Raw genomic sequence first — 12,634 nt, forward strand, 5'->3', positions numbered from 1 at the left:
CATAAATGTCACTGCATAACATGAAAGGAAAAAAAGTAATCAGAACTCAGTTTCCTTAAACCTAATTTGGGAAGCACATCCTCTATCTTTGGACCAATTAAAACTTTGGTATGGATATCAGCTAAGCTATCCCGTGATGCTCAGTTAACAAATTCAACATCTCCCTGTTGCCCAGCATCTTTCGGAAACTTACAATCCTCATGCACATGCTTGGTTCCTTCAGATACCATTTCACATTTTGTTTGACTGACAGCACCAATATTGTCTGCAAAAATCTAATGTGGCTTAGGCGAGTACATATTTATCTTGACCTATTTCATCAAGCAAACCAAAAACTTTCTTTGTTGCCTCTATCATAGCCATTGACTCTGCTTCCACTGTGGACGGAGCCACTCTACCTTGCTTAGAAATTTTCCAACTTACCTGCGAGGATAACAACATAACCACTAAAATGTCTTCATTCCTTTTCATCATTGCCCCGATCGGCATTAACATACTCTATTATTCTAGGAGTAATGCAAAGCTAAATGTGCATTGTACTTCAGATGTCTAAATAAATGCTTGACATCAGTCCAATTCTCATTTGTTGGGTTGCTATTGTACTGGCTCTCTGGGTTTGAGGACATTGTGCAATGGGAGGCTCTCTAGGTCTGCCTTTGTGTTGTGAGAGGCTTCTTGGAATGCGAATGGAGATCACATTCCTACCGCCTTGACTTCTGACCTACTGACATATCTTCAGCATGTGCATGCTCAACAGTCAATAGGATCTGCTCTCATGTGTACCCTTGATGGACTGTTTCTTTTTCTTGCTTTCCAGTTTGCTTCTGAAGATCAAAGAAGTGCTGATGTGAAGATCGCAGCGAGTGCAAGTGACGTGATCCCCTCTCTGCAAAAAGGTACAAGCGCTCACTCCTTGATTTTTTTCCAAGTAGGCTTCCGCGGAGATTATGATGAATTCTGCTGGTTTTTCCGGGTATTCTTCTGTGTTTATCCATTTGTAGGACGATATTTGCACTTAGCTCTTAGTGCATCCTTGAACAACACGGATTGGGAAACATTAGACAGAATTACGTGGAATTCTGCCTCCATAACCTTCATCTCAACAAAAGAGAAGCAGGTAAAAAAGTTTGAACATCTTCACAGCCGTCAACACCCGGAGCTAGAAACCCATGGCCCTAAAAAGGACCGTTCAGTAGTGAACCTGACTGATACTCATCTAAGTGACGCAGCTATCAGCGTACTTTCCAAGGGACTTAACTTCGCCGTTGCTCCTGCCCGCTTACCCAAGGAAGAACTAGTGACAGAAGTGGAATACACCGTACGGAAGCTACCTAAGGAAGAGGCTGATGAACTTCGAGGTGAAGTGAGCCGTATACTGCTCAATTCCAAAACCCCTGTAAACAACGTCAACCGAGAGGAGAAAAAAGCCTTGAGAGAACTTCGGACGAACGACGACATTATTATCACACTGGCGGATTAAGGGAACGCAACTGTAGTGATGAATAAAGAAGACTACATTAGTAAAATCAACGGTCTCCTGAACGATGATACTTACTCCGAAGAAAAACTGGATCCCACCTCCAGGACTCAAAAAGGAATCAAACACATTATCAACCAGTCTTCGATCCCTCCAGAAGAAAGAAAGTGGATCATCGAGTCGGCGCCCAAACCACCTAGATTATATGGTCTACCCAAGATCCATAAGCAAGGTGTCCCTCTACGACCAATAGTGAGTGCAATAGACTCTCCCTCTCATAAACTTGCAAAATACTTGGCCCAGCAACTCGTACCGTTCTCCGGTCAGACGTCTACGCATGTAAAGAACTCCGCTCACTTCATTGAGATTATAAAAAAGGCCAAAATAAGCAAGGATGATATTTTAGTGAGTTTCGATGTAGTGTCTCTCTTCACAAACATCCCAATTGGTGAAGCCGTAGAGATTATCAAGACATTCACAAGTGACGGCCTCCCAGAAGACATCCCAAAGATGGTGGAATTTTGCCTGAGAAACTCCTACTTCACGTGGAACGGAAAATTCTTCAGGCAAACAAATGGTGCTGCAATGGGGTCCCCACTCTCCCCGGTAATCGCCAATCTCTTCATGGAAGATTTTGAACGGAAAGCCCTGCAGTCCTTCAACAAAAAGCCAAAACTCTTTGTGAGGTATGTGGATGACACATTTGTGATATGGCCCCATGGAAAAGATGAACTCCAGAAGTTCTTGCACCACCTGAACGTACAAAATGCTGCCATACCATTTACCATGGAGATGGAAACGGACAATCGCCTATCTTTTCTAGACGTACTGGTCGAGAAGAAAGAAGATGGAACTTTGGGACACTCCGTTTTTCGTAAAAATACCCACACGGACCGATATCTCCATGCAGACTCCCATCACCACCCACAACAGAAATTCGGAGTAATTAAAACATTATTCCACCGAGCATGCTCCATCTCAGACGCTGCCTCCATCGAAAAAGAAAAACGGCATTTAATGGAAACTTTCCAGATGAACGGCTTCCGGCGAGAAAACATCTTGAAGATTTTCCACAAAATGGAACGTAAGCAGTCGCGGATGGCCCCAAAAAGGACAAATGAAGAGAGCCCTACTACAGAAAAGGCGAGGGCACACGCTATCCTACCTTACGTTGCCGGTACCACGGAAAAGATCGCGAGAGCTCTCCAGAAACACAACATCATGGCCAGATTCAAATGCGTCACCAAGATGTCGAATATCCTCGTCAACACGAAAGACCACCACCCTAATGACATCTGTGGAGGAGTATATCAAATTAAATGCAGCTGCGGTGAGTCCTACATCGGCCAAACATCACGAGCACTGAAATGCCGAGTCCAAGAGCACAGAGGGGCAGTAAAAAATAGACATTTCACCCAGTCAGCGGTGGCGGAACACCAATGGAGTGGACCGACACACAATATTGATTTTGACAACGCCTCTCTTCTGAACAAAGAAGGCCGCTACTACCCGAGAATAATCAGGGAGGCAATTGAAATCGCCAAAACGACAAAGAACTTCAACCGTGAAGACGGCTACAATCTCGCCAGCACGTGGAAAAGGGTCTTCAAAGATCCTGACCAATCAGGGCACACCTCGAGAAAAAAGGCGGCAAACGGGGTGTATATAAGATGAACAAATTTCTGCATCAACACTTCAGTGGACCTGAGGAAGCCAACTGGAACGTTGGCGAAATATCGTCCTACAAATGGATAAATGCGGAAGAATACCCGGAAAAACCAGCAGAATTGCTCACTCCTTGACCCCACCAGTACAATGTGTCAAGTCCATAGATGAGTAGAGTACCAAAATAACGTAGCTGGGCTTAGTTACAGATACTTTTTAAAATTTGTGATCACATAATTACAAGTACCAGTTACAATTATTTTTCGTGAAACCTTTCGAAAACTGCCTTTAAGATGTGTGTGCAGGAGGATCCATTGAATGATATCTTAAAATACAAGTGTAATACATTGCTTTTCATATCAAGTTGCATTATCACATTGCAAGTCATAATAGGAAAGAATCTGCCACGTTTGCTAAATCTCATCCTAAATTATTTACCCTTAACAATCAAGAGCATAATCATTACACCCGTCAAAACACTGATATACACTACAAAAGAAATAACCTCTATCTTTCAGATCATAGTCCATACCATACAATCATGTCCATTTATAACAAATTGCCATCAGATTTAAAAAATATTAACAATTTAAACATTTTCAAAATTAGAGTAAAAAAACACCTATTGCAACACCCCTACTACTCTTTAGAAGAATATTTATTGTAAGTAAACTATCTCTTTAATCCATTTTGTACAAAACCCGTGTTATTTCTTTTCTTTTTTCTGTAAATTTATACATGATTATGTACCTTTGAAGTATGTATCTTAATTTATAATTTGACCTGCCTTATGTTTGTAATCCAAACCAACGAGGCCAACAAAGATTATTATTATTATTTCATTGGTACTTTGGCAGATTTACACTTGTAAGTATACGTCAGTTCACTCAAAGTTCTTGGAATATGCCAGTCATTGAAGTCATAATAGGAAAGTAATAATTTGGGCAAAAAATCAACTGAGAAAAATATCATTCACCTTGACCAGGATTCAAACCTGGATCCCAGTCAAAGTGAATGATTTTTTCTCTGCGGATTTTCTGCACAATTTTTTTGCAATGGGGGTGATTCTGTAAAGTTATCAGCGTGACTAGTTCTGGTATATGTACTTCAATTTAAAAAAAGTAATGATTGCTCTGAAGTTAATAATATAGATTACAAGTAATATGATGGCTCTTTTTTTCAAGCTCTGATAGGCCATGAAAAGAAGACGAAGTGATTGATTTAAAATTATTTTATTGATAAATATTAAGCACACTTGTGGTGTCCTTTTGATATAATTGCCTCGGCCGTTGGACGCACCAATGACTTAATTCAACTCTGCAGGGATTAAGAACAGGTTAAATAATACTTTTTTTCCTTATTAATTTATAATATGTACGTCTTTTATGTTTTTAATTCATATATTGTTTGTCTTCTCTAACTTGATGATTTCTATGCTACTTTTGTAACCAAGCAAATAAAATTATTATTATTACCAGTGCTGTAGTTGGGAAAAAATTTTAGGCAGTACGGGCGGTACTAACCAAAAAATGCCGACAGCTGAGCATGCATTATACATCCATCTGTGATTGAAATGTCAAACTCCAACTCTTAAATTAGTTCCAGGTTGTGCCATGAGAAAACTCTGAATAAGTAAATAATCATTTCCAATTTTTATTTCTGAAATCCATCAGACAATTTACTGTAGGGCTATTTTTTCGTGTGTAAAAAGGTAGTTTAACTGATATGCTTACAACGAGTTTGGATTTTAGGTGGTATGCTGTACCTTCCAACTACAGCACTGATTATTAATCAAATAAATACATAAATGTTTTCTCCACAGCAAGCAACTTTACCACAATACAATCAACCACTTGCACATAAACCTGTACAGATAAAGGTATTGGTGTTGTTGCTTGCGTTTGCTATCTTCTATAGGTAGGTGGCAGCACTATGCCCACTATCTTTCCATGCCTGTTTAGAAACTGCTCTCTGTTTTCTGTTCGTACTCTGTTGTGTTTAATGGATGATCAACTGGCCTCTGCCTGTTGAGTGCCTGTTCACTGTTGTCTCTTCGTTCCCTGTCCAATGAATCATACAACCGATTGTGTAGCAGAAAGTACCTAACCTTGAGTTGGTATCTATATGGACTTCCGGTCCATGGGAAATGGTGAAAGACCTAAGGTTGGTACCGGTGGTTACTTCTGTTGTTCCCCACTTATGTAAAGTGATAATGTCTTGTATGGTTGTGAGCTATCGAATACCGTATTTGATTGCATAAACGACGCACTGGCATATAAGATGCACCCTTATTTAGAAGGCCGCACACAAGGAAAAAAAGTTTCAATAGTCTGCGTGACAGCATGGTATCATAATAAATTAAAATGTGGTTTTTTTTAGTTCTCACATTTTGTAAAAGCCAAATTAAAAATCATTGAATGCAATTACCAAACGTATTTTTATTAAGGAAAATTAACAAATGGCAAGCTATTTTGAACATGATATGTAAATTTGAATAATGAATAAATGAATGAATGCCAAGCAAACAAACATAATACAAAATAAAGCAGAGGCAACAAAAAACACAGATTCAAGGAAAACGTTGCCTATCATGAAATTAAACATTAATCACTTTCAAAACTACAAATATCCTTTTCACTATCGTCATCATCAAAAACGAGAATATTTTCATCACTACTGTTTCCGCCATCACTAGTACATATCACCTTCTTCGAATAATGTGTCGTCTTCTGTTCCATCAAGAGCATTATGTACTGATTCCGCACTTCTAACATTTATAACAAACCTATGAAATGCTAGTATCTTTTCTTCACAATCTGCTGGAATTTTCCGTGCAATAGTTGTTTTTGTGCGCATTGATAAGCCTTTCATGAACCTGTAGCACCAGCCCTGAAAAGTTCTGATTCCCATGTTTTTCTGCAAATCCTTTGGCCTCATTTAGGTAGAAACTCATCCCAGAATTCCTCCTACTATCGTCCACATTTTTACGGCATTTTCAAGTTCAGGCCAAGATGGAGCTGGGCATCGAAGGTTGTGTTTTTGTTTTTTAGCAGTCTTCAATTGATCTTCCTGCAGGCGGCAAGTGCATTTCATTTTTTCGGTAGGTGGTGGATGGAAATGCCTGGCTGCTGCTCTGTTTCCATGCACTTTGGTGTAGTTTAACACTCCTAGTTTATTCTGATTTGTATAGCTTAATCTCTTGTTTCCCTTAGTCATATTTTCCAGGGTATTTTTTTAAACAAATACATAGTTTTAAGCACCGAAGCCAAGAGGTGTGTGGGCTGACAGGCGTCAAACGTTGAATGAGTGGTACAATGTAGTACCATGTGCTCCTCCTCTGACTAGGGGAGACGAGGAAACTTGCTCCGCCTTAGCATAGACATGAGACTATTTTTTTATTTGTTAAAATTGGCCGCCTGCACCACTCCATGGTTATCGCCATCCATCTGGCAGAGTTCGTGAGCTACCGCAAATTTGTCCACATCTTTGAAGTGGGTTCTAAGGTTACTTCTCTACCGAATAACAAATTTTATCTTGGAAGGGGAACACAAATCAATTTCTCGCACCACAGCAGCACTCTCTCGACATGGGTCAACCTAACTTTGACACTGCTCGTGTTCAAAATCTTGGCTCCCTCTTTTTTCTCAAACCCCTGCAAACTCGTTAACACATTCAGTGCGGAGAACGTCCATTGACCGACCTCTGCCGGTAGACCTTTCTTCTCCTCCATACGTGACTAATGTCCACTTCTTCCGATCATATGCATCACCTTCAGCAAGCTTCCCTCTTTTGAACCGTGTGTGCCGTTTGTAAATGGCAGTATTTGAACGGAAGTTATGGTGCAGAAACCTCCCTCTATTTTTCTTATTTCTTATTTTAACGGCCAATTTTGACGACATTAATGAAAATTGGGCCGGCATTGAATGTGTTAAGAGGCCAATTATGCAACCCCATGCTACTCTATGCATCTAAACATCTATCACTCCCTTATATTTATCTAAAAAGTCTTGTCATTGGGTACCATCAAAACCCCCTCAATTATCAACTATGTACTTGCATTTCTAGTTCATATTTACTATATTTCACCAACAACATGATAGTTTTTTCCCTAAGGTTCCACATTCTTCTTCCTGGGCATTACATTATGATTTTAAATCATACACTGTGTTATTTGTATTGTTTAAAATTATTTAAAAGATTATACAACTGCCTGTACATGAATGAATAAATATATGTAGCTGTTGTATGGCCTTTAGAATAGGCCTCGATAGTGCTTTGGAGTAGATTATTTATTTATTAGCTCCAGGACATATGGTTACATGTTTAGAACAAGATACGGGAAAAAAAAAAATATATATATATATATATAGGTTATATAATATAGGTATATAGCAGAAGGTCCGTGGTTCGATTCCCGGTTCAGGTGAACTTTTTTCCATGTGTTTTCGGCCTTCATTCCATCTCCACGCCACAGTGTGTCATCGTCTTGCATTTATGTTTCTGTCTCTTTGTTTCAACTTCTATTATATGTTATTATGATTGTATATTCGCCTGTGGCGACCTGTGTGAATGTGAATTTGAAATGTTTATGACCTCGATGGTTCGTTTCCTCTTCTTGGGATCAGCGTTCCCCGAAACGCATGTGCTATGTCTATCCTACTGTGTGTGTGATTGTGAGCATCTTTAATTCCATTTCTTCTTCTGTCTGCGTTGAGTTCTTCGTTCGTGGCGGGACCTACGCCCAGAGCCAGCTCTTGGCCAAATCATAGGGCTAGACCTTGGGGGATTTGGTTGTATAAACCCCCGCCGAAAACACTGGAGATTAGATTAGCCTGGATAGCTCGGTGGTCTGAGCAACTGCCCGGAAAGCAGAAGGTCCGTGGTTCGATTCCCGGTTCAGGTGAACTTTTTTCCATGTGTTTTCGGCCTTCATTCCATCTCCACGCCACAGTGTGTCATCGTCTTGCATTAATGTTTCTGTCTCTTTGTTTCAACTTCTATCATATGTTATTATGATTGTATATTCGCCTGTGGCGACTTGTGTGAATGTGAATTTGAAATATATATATATGAATATATATATGAATCTATATGTATATCATAAAAAACCCTAGGGTGGGCAGTATCAGAACACACAATAAAGAATAGAAACTCACACTCACAAAATAACTAAATTTTCGGTGGCATTACCACCTTCCTCGGAGTTAGGTAAAAGACTGGCTTATTTCTTTCTTTCTTTCTTTCAGAGTCTTTTACCTAACTCCGAGGAAGGTGGTAATGCCACCGAAAATTTAGTTATTTTGTGAGTGTGAGTTTCTATTCTTTATTGTGTGTTCTGATACTGCCCACCCTAGGGTTTTTTATGATATTTACCTCGCCGAGGAACCTTTCGAAGTGTGTATTGTTGCATCGCAATCTACTTGTGCCTTAATCTATATGTATATATATACAAAAAATTCAGAGGTAAGGAAAGAAAGGGATAGGAACATATAATGGAAAAAGTACGAGGACAACGGTGCTGTGGTAGGTGGAAAAAGCCAGAAATCAGAGGGTAAAAATGCGGCCTGACTGGGACTCGAACCCAGAACCTCCTGGTTGCCGGCCAGGTGCTCTACCAGTTGCGCTTCCAGGATGCTTAGATTTACCATGATTTCAGCGGGGGTTTATACACAGAAAACTCCCTTTGCTATGGCCCACCAGAGTAGCCAATAGATGGCACTGGGGCAGCTCACCACTCACCAACGGAAGGAATGGACGAGGACACAAGGATGAAAGGAAAGGTACACACTCACACGATAGCAGGAAAGAGACAGGAACATGCGTTTCGGGGCACGCAGAGCCCAAGTGAAATAAGCCAATATGGCCAATACGATGGTTTATATATATACAAAGTACCAGTCAGGTATTCCACTTCAACGAAATAAATTCATCCACAGAATAGAAGGAATTACTGAGGAGGTATTTATACAGTTGGGATTTGAACAGTGAAAAGGGTCCTGTTTCCCTTAATTTATGTGGGAGGCAGTTGAACAATTTCACCCCTGCATAAAGGGGGTTTTTACGAAAGAGGGTGAGGCTATGAGTGACCAACCTAAAATCCTTGGACACTCTGGTGTTATGATTATGTACATCAACATTAATTTCAATACCAAAGAAACTTTTATGGAGACAGACAAAAATAACAGTAGAATATATATACAGACTAGGTAACGTTAGTATTCCTAGGGATTTAAAGTGTGTCCGGCAACTACTTCTCCCTGGAGTGTTGCTTAAGATCCTGATGGCCCATTTTTGAAGTTTAAAAAGCCTCGTAGTATGGTGAGAATGGTCCCAAACTACTATTCCATATTACAATCGGCTATGAACATGGGCATGGTAGACCAAAAGGGCTGTTTTAATATCTGAGAGAGCTTTAATTCTTCTTAATAAATAACAATCAGTGGCCACTTTGGTGCAAAGATTGTCTATGCAATATGAAATATTATAATGAAAAATGGTTTCTTTTTTCTTCTTATTTCAAAATTAAACTATTATGAATAACAAAATAGACTTAAATACATGTTATTAAGTTATGATATTTTAGCGATAGCATGGAGTGTATTGAAAGTGGCTTGTTTTTTCTCTTGGTTAAAGATTATCCTTAAAAAATTCATTAGACTTACTCAATGATGGATAAAGTGTGGAAAAAATCTATTAATTTTAAATGGTGGAGCCACTGAAGTTGCAAACCTGAAAGTTAAATAAATCATACTTTAAGAAGAGAAAAGTTTTGCACTTGGGCAATGCAAAAAATTGGGGGTGGGTACTGCTGTCTACTGCCTAATAAGTGTAGAATTGTACCTATAGGTAAGCTAAGTAAGTAAGGCAGTGGGGGGTGGGGGTAATCCAAGGAGGAGTGCTTATGTACAGAAAGATGGAAGTTAGTACACAAGATTTTATCTTCTAATGTAATATTTTGTCTGTAATACCATTGTTACCGTTGATGAAGCTTAGTCCATGCATAGTTGTGCCTCTGTTAACAATTGTGTTGCCTTTTGAATACACACATCTACATCTGCAATGACATACAAATGTAAGGTCCATAATTATCTTGCAACTTATTTTGAAAACATGGAAAACCTTGAACAATTGCTTTTTACTTAAAATCAAGTACATAGTTTGTTGTACATGCTGTATTGATCACAATTAGGAAGTTAATCTGCAATTAGATGAACAATTTCATCATCAGAAGTAAGCAATCTTTCAATTGGTTTGGCACAGCTTTCTACACAATTCTCCTAATTGCTAATCTTTTCACATTTAAATGTCTCTTCTCTTTTAAGTTCTTCTTCACTACCTGTTCCATATATTTCATGTCTTCTTTTTCCATTCTTGCCATTCACTTGCTCTTCAATGATTGCCTTCATCTGGCCATCGTGCCTCAGGTTATGGCTGATTGGGTTGTTCCATCTTTTTCTTTATGTTTTTAAGGCTTCTTTTTTGTCATACTCTTTTTAGGACTTCCTCGTCACCTACTCAGTCAATCCATTTAATTTTATCATATCTATATATATAAAAGAAAGTCGAAAATCGTGTTAGTTAGAACACTTATAACTCGAGAACGGCTGCACCGATTTCAATGAGATTTGGTTCTTTGGATTCGTCTCAGGCGGGGTTAACATATAGGCTATTAAAAAAAGGATAATTTCACAAAAAAAATTCATCTCTTTCCTATGGACATGCTTTTAGGAGTTATAGTAACACAACAATTGATAAGTCGGTCAAAACTACAAATTAAATAATTTGTTTTATTTTTACCACTTTAATAACTGAATTTAGTAACAATATAACATTTTAATTACTAAATATATTCAAAATATTAATTAAATTGAAATTACATTTTTAAAATTTAATTCGAGCTGATTGTAAGCCCAGCCGTGGCCCAGCTCGAGTTGACACTTCACTACCGTGTTTGTAAACAAATCTCCAAGCAATTGTTGACAAACGGTAATGTCCGTGTTCCTGTCGAGGAATCGAGTACACCCATGTCTCGTATAGCGCAAGGGATGCGTTCCTTGGGGTCTTTGCGCTATACGAATTTGCGTTATACGAGAGCGTTTTAACATAAGGAAGATAGGGATGCGTTCCTGGTAGCATAGGTCTTGGGTATTGAATTTCCTCTAAAACATCTATATTCCCATAAAAAGCCTTAGAAAACATTATTTCTATAAATATTTATAGTTTAAAACATCTTTAAAGATAGTATTCACGCATTCAAAGACTTTTATTCACGTTAAAAAAAATTCTTACGTGCTTTCGAAATTCCATCCTGTCGTGCGGGTGGGCTAACATCTGCTATCTCAGGGGATCGTAATGCGTTGCCGGCAGTTGACGATTTTTAAAAATAGTCTAAAAACAACTGTTGTGTCACCCAGGCCCTTTTGTAGCTCATCGAAATGACAGGAAAATGCTACTTTAAATGCCATTTCATAGCTAGCGGAGTTTATGAATGATAAATCATTTTAATTTGAAGTCCTCCGAGTCATTAGCAGCTACGTGAAACAGTCTTTAAATGCCTTGAAACCTGACCCAGGTTTTCCTTCCCTGAAAATGAATGAACGAGAATGCATTCTTTTCCAAAATAATATCGTCTCATCAACACTAAAAACTAGTTGAGGGGGAAAGGAGCCACTTTCAATAACAGCTTGGAGTTCATCAGAAAATGTTGTGGTGGCTGCGCTATCAACACTTGCAGATTCACCTGATATCGCCGCACTGAAAATACCTGCTTGCCGTTTAAATTCTGGAACCAACCGCTTTCACTAAATGTCTCGGAGCGATTACCACTCTCGTCTTTTTGTACTGATTCACCATGAACTTTCCGTATGTGTAGACCGCTTGGTTGAAGTTGGTGCGGCTGAGGTCACTGATATTTTAGCTTCGTCTTTATTCAGAATATGGCATCGTGAGTTTAAACTTCCGCGCAATATCGCTTTGACGCTCTCCATTTTCAAAGCAATTGACCTCTCTCAAGTCCTCTTCTAGGTTAATGGTTTTTCTTGATAAATTCTTGATTCTTCTACACGCATTCCTATTTTTTGCCATATTCTCTTGGTTTTTACTCTGTATGGCTCTATCTAAATTACCTTCTTCTGCTGAACTGTATTCCTGAGACGCAGAAGGGCTATGACTGCGAGGAGGGAACGAAGCCATTGTGTTTAAGACTCTATAGCGGACCCTTTTATGTGTTGATGCTATTCATGCGCAACTCGGTCACCGCTCCATTTCTCCCCCGTGAATACCGATGACCTTGAAGGCTTTAGCGTAGACTCGCTACCTGGAAGTCAATCGCCCGGTAACCTACGACGGCAAAAATACGTCTCAAACCGTATTGCTGAAAAAAAACTCATTTCCACTAGCCCCACGCTTAATTAACGATCTAAATTATTTATTATCATTCTGTTAAGGAGACGAGATAAATCTTCGGTAAGCCGGCTATCTAGACCCAATGAC

The 12,634-nt window shown here is 39.1% G+C and overlaps 1 protein-coding gene across 1 annotated transcript in view; it reads left to right on the forward strand.

Annotated features, from left to right (window-relative positions):
- LOC124168126 (intraflagellar transport protein 81 homolog) overlaps positions 1 to 12,634 on the forward strand; it is a 328,055-nt gene that overhangs the window by 279,992 nt on the left and 35,429 nt on the right. Inside the window, exon 9 of the mRNA XM_046546249.1 lies at positions 818 to 896. Within this exon, the coding sequence (XP_046402205.1) occupies positions 818 to 896 (79 nt within the window). The remainder of the gene's footprint in view (positions 1 to 817; positions 897 to 12,634) is intronic.

This window comes from Ischnura elegans, chromosome 11, assembly GCF_921293095.1.
Source record: "Ischnura elegans chromosome 11, ioIscEleg1.1, whole genome shotgun sequence".
In the NCBI taxonomy this organism is placed as follows: Eukaryota; Metazoa; Arthropoda; class Insecta; order Odonata; family Coenagrionidae; genus Ischnura; species Ischnura elegans.